Source organism: Pholis gunnellus (genome assembly GCF_910591455.1).
Source record: "Pholis gunnellus genome assembly, chromosome: 18".
Classification (NCBI taxonomy): Eukaryota; Metazoa; Chordata; class Actinopteri; order Perciformes; family Pholidae; genus Pholis; species Pholis gunnellus.
In genome coordinates, this window is record NC_136545.1 from 10,165,676 (window position 1) to 10,185,414 (window position 19,739).

Consider the following 19,739-nt stretch of genomic DNA (forward strand, 5'->3'; position numbering starts at 1 on the left):
GAAGGAAACCCACAACTCATAACACACGTTAAGGTAAGGATTCATATTTTTTTATTTCAGACGCTATTTGGGTTTTGTTGCCGTCTACAGCGTTGACATCAAGCATCCTTGGCTCGTGCCCACCAACATCTGTATCTTGACAGATGCTGCAGCTGCTAACGCTAGCTGAGCTGTGTGTGTGTGTGGAGCTCAGAGCTAAGTTAGCTTCTGTGGGACCTCAGACGAGCTAACACTCGTTTCCTCTGTGAATCTGTGACAGCTTCGATAAAAGAGGCGCTGCGTGTTGCTCGTGGTAGTGCTCATAGTCAGAGTGATAATGTAAGGTAGACATTGTTGCTCTTTGCAAGCTAACCCGCTGTTGTATTTATGATGTTGCAGAGTTAACGCAACAGAACGAGGTAGTGAGTCTTGGTGATGGTTTCATCGCGTCAACGTTGAGTTAATAGCGTTGCTCAAAGTTAGTTAATGATGTTATGTAATGTAAACAGTGTTATTTTTATTGTTAATGTATGCAGCTCTTTAAGAACCCACAGTTGCATTGTCATATTATAAAAGATAGCATCAAATATCGGCCTTAAGGTCCCCAAATGTTACTTCTTCATTATTTCTTTCATTATTTTGATGCTTTTGGGATGTTTTTAAACCTTCAATCCATTTAGTTATAACATCATCTGAAAACTGACTTGCACACAATGATCCAGCAGCCTGGTCATCATGACTTGATAACGTAGTTGAAATGCACCATATGTCTGCTGATCAAGATAACAGTAAATCCTATATTATTATAGTAATATAGGATTTACATTGAGCTGGGAGAATTGAATCGAAAGTGTATTTTCCCAGATGGTCTTTGTTGACATATTTGGCTACATATTACATATTCTATGAATGTTCATTATTCTGTGAAAACGTATTGGAAAACAAGTCTCACAGTTGAGATATTTCAGGAAAGAAATGGTCGATTGATCAATTTGTCAATCGACAAAACTACTTTGATAATCAAGTAATTGTTCAAAAATGGCAAACATTTGACAGTTCCTGCCTCTAAAATGTAAAGTTTGTTCAATGTCTCTGTTAGATATATATACATATATATATATATATGTATGTTTAGCTTTTAGATTGTTAGTCACACAGAATGATTACGTTGAACATGTCACCTTGGCTTCTTGGCTGTTGTGTTGCACATTTTTCACCAGTTTTGGCGATTTATTGAGGAAAATAATATTTCTCGCTGATACCAACAGTGTTTGTGTGGTTGATTCAGAGTTGACGCTGATGCAGCAGTGGCTAGTCGTGGTTTAATACGTTGACTACCAGTGAGATAGTTCACATTCTCAGTCAAATTCTGCAGTGATTGTGTGATAACACTGCAGTTAAGTTGGCCGAGGACGCTCATCCCTCCATTTACAGCAGCTTATCTCTTGCACGGCTCCGCGGATCACTGACGGGGTTGCCCTGTTGATCTTTTAATGAAGCTGGGGATCCTCCGCTGCTCCAGATGGCCCCGTGTAGTACTCGTATGTCTGTGGGACAGTGTCTGTGTTGTTATTAATGCTGTACATGGCTTGGACCCCCTCAAGCTCTGATAAGTCCTCTCTCCCCCTCCCAGGCCTGTCCGGATAGTGAAGGTCAAGTCATGTGACTTTTGTTATGATAAGAGGCGCAGTATGGCATCTGGAGCTAGGAGGCATCTGTTGGCGTTTCACAAGGCTCATATCTAACTGCTTGTTCCATGTATAGCGGGTTGTGATCACCAGGGATCAGGGACATTTCGGGCTTTAGCCAGCAGTTCAGTTATCCATGATACAGAGCATCTTTGTCTCGGAACTATAGAGACATTGGGGGCTACGCTGTTTCGGGCCACTAAGATCAGAGGCTTTTTTTTAATCCATGAATGTCTATCAAGGGGGGATTTGATATTTCACGTTTTGCAGAAAGCTTTCTGATCATATTAGTTTGTGTGCTAGGCTACAGTTGTTTGTAGTTTCAGAAACTCACTTCCCTAACAGTGGCCGTTGACACCGAAACATCGTAAAAAAAAAAAAATCTGTTGGCATTCAGCTGCCTTTTGTTAAAGGCTCACAAGCTCCTGCAAATCCTGCTGGTCAGACAACGACTGCAGACATTAAACCACCAAAGACAAAATGAACCACAGTCTGACGGATATTCATGGGTACTTTCCAAACCCCCGCTGGGCAGAGAATGAGATTTTCAGTGATATTGTGTGTCTGACTATAAATGGTAATATCACGTAAAAGAGGTTGTCCCACCATCAATGTAGAAACTGCACTGTGAATGGAAATGGGCCTTGGTGTGAGCCTTACCATTTATCTGAGATCCCAGTAGGTTAAACTTGGTAAGTTGCCTCTCTTCTCGGGATGTAAAAAGCCCGCGGTAGCTGGGAGTTTCATCCAGGGTTATGGTCCCATGTTTGTCTCTAGTCCATTGAAGCCGAGTCTAATTAACCTGCGCACATTTTGTCCCTTTCGTGGCAGTGATACTGTGCGTTTAAAAAGTCAAACTGGAAATAGTAAAGACCATAGCTATTCAATTGAGAGATGCAGCCAGTCGCAGAGGGACTGTCTCCGAGCTGTATAGATCGTCCTTTTTGACTGTTGTGCATCCATAAAAAGCACAACGGGTAAAAGATCCGGGTGGAGCTCTCAAAGCAGATCAGCGGGAAGCGATACTGGGTCGCTCAAACTGTCTTTCAAGCTGTGTGAGATATAGAGAGACTAAAAGGCCATGATTGCAATTGCATGGACATATATCAGTGTGTACCGTAGCACCCTGAATATATTTGTGTTACACAGAGTTTTTTCATATCCCTATTTTTGAACGTCGGCGGTGAGAGGTAATCATCAGGACACAAGGGTGTTGATGGTTTCCTTCCCAGCATCTAGAAACCATTACCATATTAATAGAACCGTATCCCCTTCATGGCCTTTATAAAAAAGAGGCAATGATTCCCCACATGGTGACTTTATTTGCAGAATTTAAATCTGTGATTTCCTAAGGGTGTGTGTGTGTGTGTTTGGGTGACTTGCCAACAAAGGACAGTAGGGGAACCAAGAATATTCTTTATTTGTGAAAAACTCACCGGTATGCAACAGGCTGCCTGATGTCACCTCGGTGGACTCGGTGGCCGCAATGGCTCCACTGAAACCGACGAGTTTAACTCTGAGGTGGTCGCGCTTCATCAACATTATGTTGTGTGGTTTGATGTTTAATCCAGTAGATGCAACGACGACTCTCGTTGTATCAAATGCAATAAAACCTCTCAAAAGTAAAGGAGGAAACAGCAGCAATGTGTCACAACATTTAGCGAACAGAAATGCAGCCAAGAAGACCAGCAAGTCATTTCCTGCCACGAAACAGTAGTGCTCAGTGTGATATGTGGGGATTCTTTCTTCCCTTTAGTGAGTTCACATTGCTATATATAGGCTGGATATGGAGGTAGAGAGGCCACCTGGAGTGGGTGTCTCTTCCCACACATGGTCCTCATTGTGAACTTGGTTGGAGCTTCCACCGGCTTGTTTTTCCTTGATTCCCTTTGTTTTCCTGTGTCTGTGAGATTCGCTCAGCTCCCACACACTCACAGCGTCACAATCCTGTCGAAACCATGATGGAAAGCGAGAGATCCTCTCTCTCTCTCTCTCTCTGTCTTTCCACCCCTCCTTTCCTTCTTTCTCCATTCCTCTCACAGATAATGAGCAGATAAATAAGATGAGTGGAGATGGCCCTCTTGAAATTATGCTTTGGTAAGACGCTGTATATATATTAATTAACCACGTTACATGACCGACATCAAAAGCAGACTGAACCGTTGCTTTTATAGACGCGTCAAATCTGTCCACTGAGAGGTGAAGTTTGAGATACGAGACTTGTTTACATGCATTAATTAGCACTTAGCAGACTGTGTGGAAAAAGTCCAGATTCTGCGGAACAAGCTGTATCTCCTTATGTTTCACAGCCAGTGAACAGCATCTCTGATTGTTTTTTTTCCCCACACACTTTCATTACACCAACAACTTGGCTCATGCTGGCCAGTCAAACACTGAGCTCCAGCTGTGTGCAGAGGTAATTAAGCCGGTCGTGCTGCGGTTGATTGAAGTCAGTTCCTGCATGGCCACACTTCTGAAGCAGAGGGAAACTCACGGGGCATCGAGAAAGTGAAGGGAGTGGAGGTTCAGTTCAAGCAGGTTGTTGTTTAAAGAGAATTATTCTTCCTACTTGCACATTTGTTAATTGTTTAGGCCTCAGTCAAGTCCAATCTTGGTGGCAAAGTGTTTGTCTTCTGCACTAAAGCAGGATGTTGGTGTTGGATATGGTCTTGGGCTCCTTCCCTATTGAGTGAAGTCAGCATCACACTGGTTCCCTTGACAAAAAAACAAATGGATTTTTTCATTGGATTTTGGATTATTGCAGGAAATGCGATCTGTGGCAAGCAAACATTTGTGATACTTTCAGGTTTTGTGAATCGGAAACGCAAAAATCCCAAACTGAATGAGTAACCTCATCGTCAAGGGGAGGCGCGTTGATCCGTCAGGTGTAAATAGAGTGTCATTAATCTAGATTTGTTTATGTTTGCAGACACTATAGTCAGCATGTGTACATTTGTTACCTTGCAACTTCCATCAAGATGATCAAGATACTTGTATGCTATGGGTTAGTAAACTACATGCGCTATAACTTTGGACCAGTGAGACCGGCCTGTTACGGATCATCTTGAGTAACCGGGTCATGATTTCTGGAAATAGACATCGCTGTTTTTGTTTTTAAGCACCACAAGCCAAGTGCCAAAGTCCCATTATACTAGAGAGAAGGCTATGTATTTTATGCTGCAATTTGCTCTTGTGTCTTAGGCACCAATTCCCCCCCCCCCGAGGCTCCCGTCTGATGGAGCAGTGGTTGTCCGTCTTTGTGAAGAGGCACCATGTTTCCTTGTCACGTGACCCCCTGGCCCACCGCTGAACCGCCAGCCTCCTGTGGTCATGCGCCCCCAGCACAGCCCTCACAACCCCTGCCTGATCTGCTGTGCAGCTGTCCCGCTCCACCTTTGAACACCCACTCTGAGACGCCCTCGCCAGACCCCATGGAGTCCCTCATCGTGGTCACGGAGTACGAACCCAGCAGGCCGCCCGGAGAGGCTGCACAGGAGGAGGTAGGATGAAACACACACCGGGTTACACTGTATGTATCACATATGGAGCCTAATTGGATATTTGGGCTTCTGCAGAATGAAATAATTGCTTGGCACATGGTGATACATGGTCATAGTTTTTTTTTTTAATAAGTTCCCATTTCAGATTTATTAAATCAACACTGTGAAGATATGATTTTACGACTGTCGGAAGTAAGCGGGGTTTTTTTTGCCCATAAATGAATCTAAATGTCGGGATAATGAGCATGAGTGGAATCAACATTTGACACATCTAACTAAAACTAAATGTTAATAATGTTCTCTCTGTTGTATTGGATTGTGTTATATTGTACAGGTATTACTGTTATTGTATCTTGTTAAAGAATAAAAGAGAATGCCTTGAATTGAAATGCAGAATATCAGTTGGAAAGTAGGAACAAACTACATATCGACCATCATATAATACCCAAACATAGGCAACCGTACATATGTGAACATGCATGAAAGTGAAAGTAAATATGATTTAAACACATCTCAGGTGGAGGAAATGGACAGTTCTGAGACGCCCGAGCCTGCTTCCTCTACGGTGGCATCTTTCCGGACTCCCTCCTGCGACCTGCTGTCCCACACGGTTGGCCGGTCAGAGGCTCTGCTACCCGAAAGCCAAGCGCAAAGGGGGAGATTAAGCATGTCGGACCGGAAGCTGTCCCTCCAGGAGCGCTCGCAAACCCTGACATCACCCTGCAGCTCTCCGGGACTCAACGGGCGTCACATTTACCCGTCGTTGCCCTACTCTCCCATCACATCGCCCCACTCCTCTCCACGCTTGCCCCGCCGGCCCACTGTGGAGTCCCACAGTGTTTCCATCACAGACCTCCAGGTACGGTCATGCCTCGAGGCTAACACGGTTCCAGTGTAAATTTAAGCTGAAGTTGATATTGCTGCTTACAATCTGTCCCAGCCTGGAAAACAACCGACAACACCGCTAACACAAAATAATATTATAATTTCAAAGTCGGTCGACAAATAGCGGGAAGTTGGCTGATTTGAGGCTACTGCCAGCGTGATAATAATTGTGATTATATAATTCATAGTCTCTGCACCATCTGACCAGTGTATTCCCTTAAGGACTACATTGCATCAAGCGTTACACATGGATGAACAGACTTGACTAATGTTCACACAGAGCCAGGCTGGCGCTCCTCTTGATCATCCGTTAGTTATCGGCTGAAAGTAAGCAGAACTACGTGTGCGTTTGTCTTAAAAGCAGCAGCACACTGGTAAAGACTGAGCTTTGTGGATGCACAGGTAAGGTCTCACGGTCTCAGTAGATGTAGATGGTAGCTGTGATCCCTGTTACGCATAGATGCAGATACCTGTCAATGTAGGTAGAATCTCTCTTAGGGGCTGCAGAGGTTGTACTACATTACATTTATAGCCTCGTATACATTATTTGCTTTCACTAAATCACCTATTTTACATATGAAACAGGTGGTATATTTTTTAAATATCCTCTTATGGTGGAAACTTGGCACTTGGTCTTTTTAATAATCCAGTTCAGAGACCACCAATCAAATATGTGTCATTTAGAAATGTGTTTTTAATGAAGAGCTGGTTAGTCAGGGCATTGTTAGGTGTTTGCATGAATCATGAAAATGTGATGGACAGGATTTCTTATGGCATTTTTAAGGAGAGCCAGTTTTGTAAGAATGCGTATGATGCATCTCCGGTGTCTAGTTGCTAAAATAACCGGTGTGATTACATTCAAAAGAAACCATTTTCTCCTCCTCTCTTTTCTCTTACCTGTCTCTCTCTCTCTCTCCAAGGATTGCGTTCAACTCAACCAGTACAAGCTGAAAGACGAGATCGGAAAGGTACCGTCAAGAGACAGCTCACTGCGTGAACCCTTTCACTGACTCTCGCATTCCCTTTCTCCCTTCCGCCCACTGCATGTCTGTCAAGTATAGCGCCGCACATCCTCATCAAGGACGCGCCGTAACCCGTCTCCGCTATCCCCTCTCCCGGCTGTCCTCATTTCCCAAACTCTTGTGTAAACCACCAGGCCATGAGAGAGTTGGAAGACGGGCGAGGGGCTGGTATAAATAGCGCTCTCTAAAGGGTTGTGCGAGCCTCAGTGGGTACAAGTGTGTGTGTGTGTGTGTTTGTGTGCACGATTGTGGGCTTCAGAGGACGGAATGTGCATGACATGAGTTCCTGCATGAAGATAGACGCGTGTAATGTGTGTGGTTTTGGTGTTCAGCTGAGACCATGAGAGCCCTTCAGGACTGTTGGAGAGGCTCCTGAGATCAGGGGACTGGAGGATGAGCTCTGTGCTGCCTCTCCAATCTGCTCCCCCAGCAGGAACTGATCCTGCCTCCCCCCCCCACCCTCCCGCTCTCTGTTTTTGGGCATGAAATTGTGCACACAGGCTACTAATTGGGCCTAGTTTTTATCCTGATTTCCTATGTGTGTGTGTGTGTGTGTGCGTGCGTGTGTGTGTGTGTGTGTGCGCGCAGAGGAGCTTGATCGCTCAAAACCAGATCCAGTTTCCTTAATTAGCCTGAAATGAAAGAGAGAGGGAGAGATGATTTGAATTTCTCTGTTCTCACTTTGAAGCAGCTGGTACTCTTTCAGTGTACACTGTCAGCCCACTCGCTTCCCTTGTGTGTGTGTGTGTGTGTGTATGTGTGTGTATTGTTCCTCGTGTGTTTTGTTGTATTCATTTAGATCGCTTTGCACATAGTGTGATCATTTATTTCCACATGAAGAATGACAGCTGCTCAATCTCACTTTAATGGCGTCTGTTCTTCTTCTTCACTTCTCCGCGGACCAGGGCTCCTATGGTGTTGTCAAGCTGGCTTACAACGAGGATGACAACACGTACTATGTGAGTTCTTGGTGCGCACGCAAAATGCAGATGTGATTATAGCTCATACCTCATAATAGTCAAACCCTTCTGTGACATTTAGTGATTTCATGTGAATCTGAAACGACGCGAACATTTCTCCAGTTAATTGTGCCTCGCTGAGTACTGTGACAACACAGCCGCTTGATTTTTTGCTGTTCAAGATTATTGCTGAAATTCCCATCAAGCTGCGTGATGTCGACAGGCAATGACATGGAGATTATTTTATTATTCCTCCCTATTGACAAAGCACCACATGTCACATTCACTGATTATATCATTGCCATAATAACAGATGGCAATAAGGCTATTCAAAAATAAGTATATTTCCCCAGAAGGGGAGGAAATATCTACCGAACAATGTAGCCGTCACACGTTGCGCGCTTTGTTCAGCACACCAAACTAATGCTTATGTTCTATGATCTGGATGTCAAAAATAATTTGTTCGATTAGATGTTTGAAAGCGCCTTTTATTTTGTGTTTATTGCTGTTTTTCCACTTCTCTAGTTTAATCGTTTTTAAAGGGGAAAAACGTGAGAAATGCTGTTTTATTTAGCAACTACAGTCACTTGAATTACAAGTGTCACAGTCCTGTCAGAGACCAAGCAGTGTGGCGGAAATACCTTTTTCTTTAGCCCTGAAATGCATTTTCTGTAGTGTTTTTTTTAATTCGATAGGTAACAATGAAGGAATGTACATTACACGCATGTTTGCATTGCAATCATTTTTCACCAGGGCTCCTTTGTAAATCCTTTTATAATCTTTTGTGCCGATGACGCCGGTCGGCGTTAGCACTCACAAATGCACAAAGGATGCTCAAGGTGAGGAGAGAAATGTATAGGCGCTGGGATATTTGTTTGTGGGTGTGTGAGTGGGTTCACTGTCAGATATGCCTCACCCCACTCTGCTGTGTCTCACTCTTCTCTTTTGTCTACCTCTCTGTTCATATTTTCTCTGGATCTCTTGCCCACTTGGCTCTCTCTCTCTCTCTCTCCTGTAGGCAATGAAGGTTTTGTCCAAGAAGAGGCTGATGAGGCAGGCAGGTTTCCCACGTAAGTCTGGAGCCAGGGGCAGATGGTTTTAAACAGCAGAGAGCACCGTCTCTTGTAGTGCTCCAGTGGTACATGAACACTGTATACTAATTCTATCATCTGTCCTTTATGCACACCCACGTTGTCCCTCTCTCCTCCCGTCAGGGAGACCCCCCCCTCGTGGAGCCAAGGCTGCCCCTGAGGGCCCCCCTCAGCCCAAAGGGCCCCTGGAGCGGGTCTATCAAGAGATTGCCATCCTGAAAAAGCTGGACCATTCTAATGTGGTGAAACTAGTAGAGGTGGGTTTTTGACTATCTTGATTTATTTTTTAACTTACGTGGCTTTAATTTCAGGGAGAATAAGTGCAGGTATTAGATCAAAGTAAAAAAAGAAATATATATATATTTGAGTGACAAAATCAATAAGGCCTACTCACGCTAAAACTGCCTGTGGTACGTCATTTGATTGCGCCTCTTCTCTCTAAAGAGCAACAAAGTCATGTTGCCAACTCACTTATGGGACAATTTGGAACGAAGCATGCGTCATTTCACAATTCATGTTGGCATTTTGCTCATTGGCTGTTTAAAGAGCCTCAAATACAACTAAACTGTGCGTGTGTATTTATTTTTGCTGCATACAAAAGATTATCTATCTATCTGTGTGTGTGTGTGTGTGTGTGTGTGTGTGTGTGTGTGTGTGTGTGTGTGTGTGTGTGTGTGGGTGGGTGTGGGTGTGTGGGGTTGGGGGTGGGTGGGTGTGTGTGAGTGTGTGTTTACACTCATTTCCATTTCTCTGTCATTTGGTGCCAGGTTTTGGATGACCCCAGTGAGGACCATCTGTACATGGGTATGTTGTGGCCAGACAGTCAGCCTTCAGAACAACACATAGACACACACACACACACACACACGCACACGCACACGCACACGCACACACGCACACACATCACAGTCATGCAATTATTAAGCATACAAGAAAGGTATTTGAAACCCATCTTAAAATATGTTTGAGTTTTTTAGTTTGTTTGTGTCCTTTTAACTGAAAAGCTTTCACTCTGTGTTTCTGCCACAGTGTTTGAGCTGGTCAAGCAAGGGTAAGCTAAGCCTCTTTTATGTTCACGAATGTGTCACTGGAATGAGCTCAATCTCATTAGTTATGATTGCTAATTGTGTGCGTGTTTATGTATTCAGGGCTGTGATGGAGGTGCCGACAGATAAACCTTTCAGTGAGGACCAGTCACGCTTTTACTTCAAAGATCTGCTCCGGGGAATCGAGTATTGTGAGTCGTCCGAACCTCCTTTTCCACTCAGTCTGCCATATATTATATTGTATTATTATTATCCCATAATTAGCTGTACTTGCCCGTAATCCTTTTCTTCCATGTCCCCTATAGAGATACAGGTCTATTATATACAGACCTGTGAGTGTCTTATGTAATAGTGGTGTTTGTATATTATATAGCGGAGTTTGTATCTAGATCCGCCCTCATCCTACAATTCTTCCACGCCATTTATAGTCCTTTCGTCTGTGCTGTTCTTGACTCTAGCCACCCACAAGGCTCATTTCACATCAGCTCAGCGGCTCTTAATGTATTTCACAGGAGAAGAGGTTTTGCACAAAGTGTCGTCTAGGAGACTAGCACTGAGGAAAAGAGAGGTAGGGTATCGGCGCCAGGGACGCTCAAACTGTCAGGAGCTTCATTTTTATTTAATTATATGTAATCTTAAGTGGACAAGGCTAGGTTAATAAATACAGTTTGATGGCTGTTACAGCTGAAACGTTATCCAGAGTGCCAGAGATTCCTGCACATGGGTCCACGCCATTTTTATTTTTCCCAACAAGCCAACAACTGATTTGTTCACAAATGAAAATAAAATTACTGAGAAGGTAAAAATGTAATCTGAACACCCCCCTCCCTCCAGACTCGGCTGCACTGGAAGAGAATATTCATCACCTCTTGCCAAAAGTAGAATTCCCCAAATGGTATACTGTCTCCGTAATATTTTTTTAATGATTTTTTTAATGATTTTTCTCTATTTCAACAGTACATTACCAGAGGATCATCCACAGAGACGTCAAACCGTCGAACCTGTTAGTGGGAGAAGATGGACACATCAAGATAGCAGACTTCGGAGTCAGTAACCAGTTCGAGGGGGCTGACGCTCTCCTGACCAGCACAGTGGGAACACCTGCTTTCCTCGCCCCTGAAGCGCTCTCTGAGACCAGAAAGAACTTCTCTGGAAAGGTGAAGGAACAGTCGGCGTAGTAGTGCCCTCTGGGGATGATTCGCAGGAATGCATGAACCCTTGTTTTGTCCTAAATCTATATGAATAATACATTTATCTTCGTGTTCATGTACAATTTACTGTCCTAGTTGTCATATTGTTCTGGGGACAGAAGACATTTTGCTTTGCACAGTGGTGGATTTCAACTATCATTCACTGAAATAACGATTTCCTAACATGAAATCATGTTTTTGTTTTCTTCATGGAGGCGTTGGATGTCTGGGCCATGGGGGTGACACTTTACTGCTTTGTCTTTGGAGTGGTGAGTGTGTGCTTTGGCAAAAAAAGAAACAGTAGATACTGTCATTTCTGTTTGTTTTGGAGATTCTCCTTGAATGGAAAAAACTCAGCTTGTCTTTCTTTCATTCACAGTGTCCATTTATGGACGAGCGCATCGTTAGTCTTCATCAGAAAATCAAGACACAACCTGTGGAGCTACCTGAGCGGTCAGTTCTGCTTCTCTAATCTGTGTCAAAATCACTGCCCAGCAGCTGTTTTGATTAAAATTCCTGTTTTACTTCATCTTTTACTTTGCAAAATGTGATTTAAAACGTAACTCAATCTGTAACTGTGGTTCTTTCTGTCTCAACAGTGCTGACATCTCGGATGATCTCAAAGATTTGTTGCTGAAAATGCTGGACAAGAATCCAGAGACCAGAATATCAATCCCACAGATTAAAGTGAGGACTCATTTAGTTAAGCTGCTGGTTTCTATTACTTTGTATTTAAACACATTCGAAATTGCATCGAGTGCAGTAAGCCACCTGACACGGAACCTCAACAAGAGAAGAGTTGTCTGTGCGAACGGGCTCGAGGGTGCAGTGTGTAGGATTTGGCGACATCTAGTGGTGGAGTTGAACTGAAACGTCACCAGTGTTCTCATATTTGCTTTCAGGTGCACCCATGGGTGACGAGGCACGGCACTGAGCCTCTTCCTCCTGAGGATGACAACTGTTGTACGCTGATTGAGGTGACCGAAGAGGAGGTGGAGAATTCTGTTAAACACATCCCCAGCCTGGCGACAGTGGTGAGTTAGTGAACTTGTTTTTGTCTCAAAACACACTCGCATTAATGAACAACACAGTCATGTCCAGGTCTGATTTGTTCAAGTCAAATATCGCATATGAGTGCAGTTTGTTTTACATTCAGCTTCCCTGAAAGAGGCATGGGAACTGTCAGATGTCACCTATTGAGACATAACTGAGAATGAATGCTTTTCAGATGAATTGCTAATTCTCTGTACATTTTTATGGCGTAAAAGACATTTTCCAAGTTCTTGTATTGCATTTATTTTCTATACGTCAGTCACATTGCACCACCCACTACCACCTACTTGATTAGCCTCTCTGCACTTTGTGCTAGAGCTGCTGTATGACTCATTTAGTCGCTTCGATTTATTTTCATTAGTTACATTATTTAAGGCCAAATGCTGCGAAAGATATGCATGTTTTGAATTCATTTGAAGCCTCTCAGCTCTTTGTTTTTTTTTATCTATATATGTATATATATGTATGTATATATATATATATATATATATATATATATATATATATATATATATATATATATACATATACAGTATATGTCTGTACAAAGTTTAAATGTAGAAATTCATCAATCCTCCAAATTCACCACATCTGTTGTCATGCTGTCATTCATTGTCACGGCCTTACACCCAAATGCGTGTCCTATGATTACTAGATGGTTTGAGCAGCGCTGTCTGTTATTCTGTACGACGATAGCGTCTTATAAAACAATGATGCTCTTTATGAAGTTTATGAAATATGAAAGTGTTGATGTTACAATAACCCCACCATTGTTTTACAACAGAACATTGTTCAGAATGACATTTCTGAGCATCGCTCTTGGATTTGTGTTCTATTGTTCTCCATTGTTCTTCAGATCATGGTGAGAACTATGCTGAGGAAGCGCTCCTTTGGGAACCCCTTCGATTGGGGCCGTAAAGAAGACCGCAGCACGCTCAGGTAAGGGTTGTTTATAGCCACACTACAGACTCTAAACTCTGTCTCTAGCACAGGTTTTGCAGTAATATTAGGAGTCAAAGTACATGTAGCAGTGTGCCGTCACTACCGTAGTCTCTCTCAGAGCTGCTGGATGCTCTTATACTCTTATACAGTACAGCCAGCTCATGTTTGTCAAGCAGTTTGTCAAGTATCCTGTTATTATTTCTCTTCTCCCTGTCCTGCCCTGCAGGAAAGGCAGAGCAGGCAATGTGAGGTACTGCTACATTCATTGTAACCAAAGAAGGTAAATAACTTTAGGACATCTCCTGCCTGCTGTAGAGCTGTTAAGTCTAAATAGTCAAATGTAAGACCCCCGGCATGGTATAAGCAGCTGTTTGTCCTCATTATTGCTTTAATGCTCCAACACTCTTGAGTTTGTAAACTAGCCTGTGCTAGTTCAGCGGTTGTTTGGACAAAACATCTCCGGAAATGTGTGAGGGCGCTTTTGGTGAAGCATGGGGTGTGTAGTGCAGCAACTCCCATCTGACTATATAACCAAATATAGCCGTTGATGTTGATTTAAACAGTGAAGCTATTGTCTCTCTTTCTAAGAACTGTAATTGACGGCATACACACACATTTTTTAAAAATCTTTTCTTAAAAGGATAGTTGAAATTCAATTGTATGTTCATAATGAACATTTACTAGTAGTTAACTTGCATTATCTCCAAGTTAAAGGACCTTCTATCACACAAACAAATCTCAAAAGTGCTCCAGGTTACTGGACAAATAAAATCCAACTGAAAATGAATTGCAGTATGTCCCTCCTTTCCAAAAACGGTGAGCTTTATCTCTTCTTCAGCCAGTTGAAGCAAAATTGGACAACTTTGTATGAGCAAGGCCATGACAAGTGACCAGAGCTTATTACATTCCGAGCACCTGATCTGTGGAATAATTAACAATAACATGGGGATGGACAAAATATCATTAACACCTGCGCAACCTATTGCAATTCAGTTTTATTTGACACTGTGTCAGAGAGGCGTTGAGCAGCAACACTTGAGGCTGCAGTTTGTGGTTTTGTGTTGATTGGTGTTAATGTCTAATGCGGCTAAATATAACAGTGCCACACCAAAAAGTTAGACTCATGCCTGTCTGACACAGTCAAAACAAAAGTAGTCACTCGTTCATCATGAGCCCAAAGCTTCCTTTTATCTTGATAATCTCTTTGCATGAAGCATCCTTAGGACCTGTACATTATTAGTTCTTTGTGTCTCTCCTTGACATAAACAACTAACTCTCTCTTGAATAGAATGTTCCTTTCCTCTCCCCTTGTTTTCCCTTTTCTTTATTTTGCTGAGTTTCCCCTTGTGTATGATGTGCAAACTTGCCCAACAGCAATTCCTTCGTGCTGGCTGCCTCGCATTCTGTAACGACGTAATGGTTGGTTTTCAGTTCCCTAAACGTAGCTTAACGATACCTAATTCCCTCCTCTGCTCTGCGATATAGGAGTGACGGCAGGCGCGCAGCAGTGTTGTAACTGACTCTGTGTTATCTGGTGTGTTACTTAGGAAACAGGAGAGCGGCGACGGCATGAGGAGCGTGGACCTGCCCTACGTGGGAGAAGATGAGGCTCTTTCCTGATGCAGAGGGTTCATTATGCACGCTGGTATCTGCCTGCCTGTAACCACACAGCACAAACACCCCTTTACTCACAGTTTCTATACTGGCAGCCTGCACCTGTGTACATTCCCTGGGAGGTGGACAAGAGTGGCGGACGCAGAGAAAGAGAAAATAAGATCTGAAAGCAACAGTTTGATTTATTTTTCTCTTTCAAGGCTCAGTTTGGGGTTGTGGGACTCGTGACTCGTGTCCCATGGGAACTTTCCAGCGAGAGAATCCTCCTGAACATTGAACCCGGCTTCAGCTCTTATTGCCCGACCCGCTCTCCTCCTCTTATCCCGCATGCATTTACTGTCATCGCATGCTTCGTCTCAGGCTTCAATTGTACAGTTTTCGTGTTTTATTGTAGGTAGCCTCTTGTGTTTCCTCCTTGTCTTTACTTGACAATTCTTTCAGGGACACAGGGCACGGGAACAGGCGACGGTGATGGTTCACGGGGAGGGGGCGGGGTGGTTGTCTTCGCCATCACCTCGGCATTCTCTTTAGTCGAGCAGGTTTCGTGACAATGATTGTCTGGTTCACTCCGCTTCAAGAGGAGCAGTGCCCAGTTTTGTAACATATTTTAGAGTGAAGAATCTGTACAGTTTTCCCAAAATGAAAAAAAAGGGCGGAGTGAAAAAAATGTTTACTTCATTGAATGCATGTGTTTACGCTCCCAATGCAAAGACTCTATAAGCTACTTCTAAACATCTGCACCCTCATAGACACACTTTCTTATCCCCGTATCACTGGCTCTTATTGTATACAAGATAGCTGAGAGAAAGGGGATTTTCTTCTTTAGCAAAGGGAATATTGATATGATTTTTAGGTGTTTGCATTTTATTTTTTAAAATTCATAGAGCTCCAACTAATATAGTATTGAAGGTACTGATCTACCAAATGCATACGAGGAAAGCAGAATGTGTCGGTGCAAAGTTATTCTGTTTGCAATGGCTCGTTTCTCTCCAGTTATTCGGACAAGCGAGGTTGTGTGTTGTGATTCCGAGGAACCGAGTTTCAACTGTGTCATTTTCTTTCTTTCGCTAATTTATTTCTTTCGCCTCTCAAAGTGGATGTTTGTACGTCGGCTGAAAAATATCAGAAAATAATGATTATTCAACCTCAAGTTACAATTTGTGAATGTTTTGTATTGTAAGAATTTCTGGTGTTATTTTAAAAGCGAACATTTTCAGGCCACCAAAAAACGTGAATTATGACTCATTTTGTAAAGTGTAGTACCGTAACTTAAAGAAAAGAAACCTTTAAACTACTTGCTCTTCATTGAACTATTGGAGCTGGCTCCCGAAGTGGGCTTTGAGATGGAAGCATAGTGCAGCTGCAGACTTTTTTGTACAAAACTATGCATGACACATCTGCGGAGGAGTTTAACTTAGAATGTGTCGTCATCTTTGATGGGAGGAGAAGGCCACTCTGCAAATATTTCAAATTCATTATAAAGTACTTTTCTATGTATTGATGTGTTTCACTCTAAACGATCCCAAAGCATTACATTTTTTCATTTTCTTTCCTTTATGTCTTGAGTATAAGTATAGATAAAAGGCATTTGATGCGTCTCCAACATAGACTATCGACACAATATTAATTACAACATTTAATGCTTCCGCACTAATTACTTCAGCACTAATGTGTTTAATGTACAAGAAAGGGACTTTTTTAAACTTGCTACTTGCATGTCACTCTGAAGTGTCTGTTTTCTAAGACCAGTACTATGCATATGACGTGTCTCTCCCTGTATGGTGCAGTGGTACACTCTGGCACATCGTCGCGTACAGTGGCTGGAAGAGGAGGGCACATGTGGTTGACTGATTCTAATTTTTAGGTTTTTTTTGCTTACCCAAAGTGTTTTCCAAAAAGATGTAATTAAGTTATACTCCTTATTGTGGAGTGCTGCAAATACAGACAGGCACTCTGGCTTTAAATTTCCATAAAATGATTGTACTGTACTTCTAAATTATATAACTCGATGATGATGATAGCCAATGATCTTTTAAAGACCATGATTTAGCCAGAGAAGTAATTTCAAAGATGTGACAATTTGTCTTGAAATGTTAACTCATTTGCTTTCCACACTTTTCATGAGAGATTTTACATTCTGTCATACTGTAAGTCTCTATTGTCAACTAAGATAAAAGTTTTAACCTCGAGGAAAACAACTTAGGTACTTCCTCTATGGTGTGAATATTTTGACCTCAACGACAAACGAGAACGAACTGAAGGAAAGTTTGGGTCTGACTGCAGGGTGACAGTGCAAGCCACAGAAAAGCTGTAAGATAACTATTTTATACACACAATATTTAAACTTGTAGTTTGTGTCAATACAGTCTTTGCCCATTATTGTCATAAGGGCCTGGCTAAGTGGGTGACCTTTATTGCTCACATGGTTTTGCATTCAGCAGTGTACATTTATTTAATCAAGAGCTTTGGGGTCTCTTTCCCCTAAATGCATGCCAACATACTGAACACATACCACTCTATTGTCATAGCATGAGAGGTCCTTGGCAACAAAACGGGACCTTTAAATTCATTATTCTATACATACTGTATCTTCATCTTTGAATAAAATATTATTGCCTTTCTGTGATGCTCTTTGGTCTGATTCTTGTTGAGCTTTGTGATAACAGTTCCAGAAAATCACCACAAGAGCGCGCTGTGCAACAAGAGCGCGCTGTGCGCCACAACAGTTCAGACGCCGTAAGATTCTCTTGAGAGCCTGAATATCACATTTAGTTCCTGTCTCGTATGTGATGACAGCACATTTTCTACATCTGTCATATTCTTCCATCTGCTTTAAATGTAATGCATTTAATCATCTTCTACCTCCAAACTATGGATTAATAAGGGCCTTTTTAGATTTAGATTCCCCAGTTAGATTATATATATATATATATGTTTGTGACTCATTATTTAGACAGATAGTGTTTTATGTGCTCAGTACATTTTTTGAGTTTACTCATTTTTTTATTTATGTTTACACAAAAGGAAAGCTGCGTTTAAGTGCAGAAGGTAATACCTTTATGACTGAAGTTTGTAGTTCCTCCAAATGCCACCAGATGCTGACGTTACGCAAAGTGATTCAAAAAGGTTTGAGTTTGACCATGTCGTCGGGTCAGTCAGACTTTAGTACAAATATGGATTTCATATAATAGTGCACCATATTTACATTGCATATCAGTGTTACCAATGTCCATTTAGAAAATGTTTTAATATGAAAAGTAAATGATTTTGTTTTCAAAACATTCATAATATGTTAAATAGTAGAAACAGTTGATGATTCATTGACAAATAATGAAAAGACTTACCAGCTCTTATCAGTGAAGTGATGCCTAAATCTCCAGTTTTCCATGATATTTGTCTTAATCTATGGATACTCAGTGCTGATATTTGCATTACAGTTCAAAGTCATGATGTTGATTTGTCCTTAGTGGCCTCTGTGCTGCCTGATTTTCACACTGCACTTGGTCAGTTTTTGGTTGTGGAAAGTTTGTCAACGTGCAAGAATTTGACCTCTGGGCTCCACACTTCAAAGGGTTTCACACCTCTTTGGGGAAATAAAGTGTGACACTGACCTCTTGTGCTAACTTCATAGCGCTGCTGTTCATCTGTTGGTGTGAAAAGACTGCAATGACTTCACGGCTTTCAGGTTCACACCAAAAATCTAATGTACCAGAAAATATACAGGGTAAAGCCTCTGGGGCCGAAGCCCGTCCCAAATTACATTTCGAACAATGTAATGTTCGTCTTATAAGAAACAGGGTAAATGCAGTTCAGAAGCCATCTCGAGTCATGAACTGTGGTGTTATGCCCCCGCTGGGGTACATAAGGGAGCCAAAAAACCCCATGTCAGCAAATAAGAAGTGCTGATTGTGACAGAATTGGAGCCTTCACTCTTCATGCTCAGTTAGTTGTTTACCTGCTACGGGCCGCCAGCAGTAAAATGCACTAAAACAAAACAACAAAAGGCTTGCTCAGCATTCTGTAAAGCTGCACGCTCTTAGGCCTATACTTCTGCAGGTCAGATGTTTTTGGTTCAGTGGTACCCATTTCTTCCATTAGCCTGCCTTTCCCCCGCGTCACTGTGTCTGTAGTCTGCCCAATTAAATCTCATCGCAATCTCCGGCTTCCAAAATGAAAGATCATAACACCAAAAGTAAAGAAGTTAAAAAGGTAGAATAAAGAGCAAAAGAACCCTTCAATTAGTAGCAAAGTGAAACTAAATCTACTTGCTGCCAGTGCCACACGTATAATATTAAGGGAGCATGTGATTTATGCTACAAAAAGCCTTTAAAGTGAGAAAGAACTCAAATGAGGCACTTGACATCAGTCATGAAAATTAAAGTTATGTCTTTACAGAAGGAATTCCAGTCTTGAAGTAGCTGCTGAATAGAAATGAAGAATGTGAAGCACCATCTCTTTGTTCACCAAGTACGTGTTAAAGTAGTTTTCTGCAGGAAAGAGAGATTTGGAGATGAACACGTACTGTCTTTTTAATGTCTAGTCTTTTTTCACAAGACAACTTATTTTATTAAAATATATAATGTAAACTCTAGGACTTTTTTATTTGTAGGGAAATGTTAAAACTGATAGCGGACAAAAATGACTACACAAAAAGTGAAAACAGAAGTGGAGGAATGACTCACACAGAGGTCACATACAGCAGAACACACTTATCTCTCACTGAACATATTGTTAGCAGATGGTAAATTCCTCAGCCAGTTTGCCTAAATC

The 19,739-nt window shown here is 42.1% G+C and overlaps 1 protein-coding gene across 1 annotated transcript; it reads left to right on the plus strand.

The window, feature by feature from the left end:
* Positions 1-4,939: 4,939 nt before the first annotated feature.
* Positions 4,940-15,323, plus strand: camkk2 (calcium/calmodulin-dependent protein kinase kinase 2; the record flags this gene model as incomplete). The annotated part of the gene is made up of 17 exons (XM_079179436.1): positions 4,940-5,167; positions 5,685-6,026; positions 6,973-7,020; positions 7,980-8,033; positions 9,052-9,103; positions 9,248-9,381; positions 9,892-9,928; positions 10,154-10,175; positions 10,273-10,361; positions 11,128-11,327; positions 11,576-11,629; positions 11,740-11,813; positions 11,960-12,047; positions 12,263-12,394; positions 13,270-13,352; positions 13,582-13,635; positions 14,903-15,323. 17 exons carry the CDS (start codon positions 4,940-4,942, stop codon positions 14,973-14,975), a joined length of 1,764 nt encoding a protein of 587 aa, XP_079035562.1. The 3' UTR covers positions 14,976-15,323.
* Between the last annotated feature and the right edge of the window lie 4,416 nt (positions 15,324-19,739).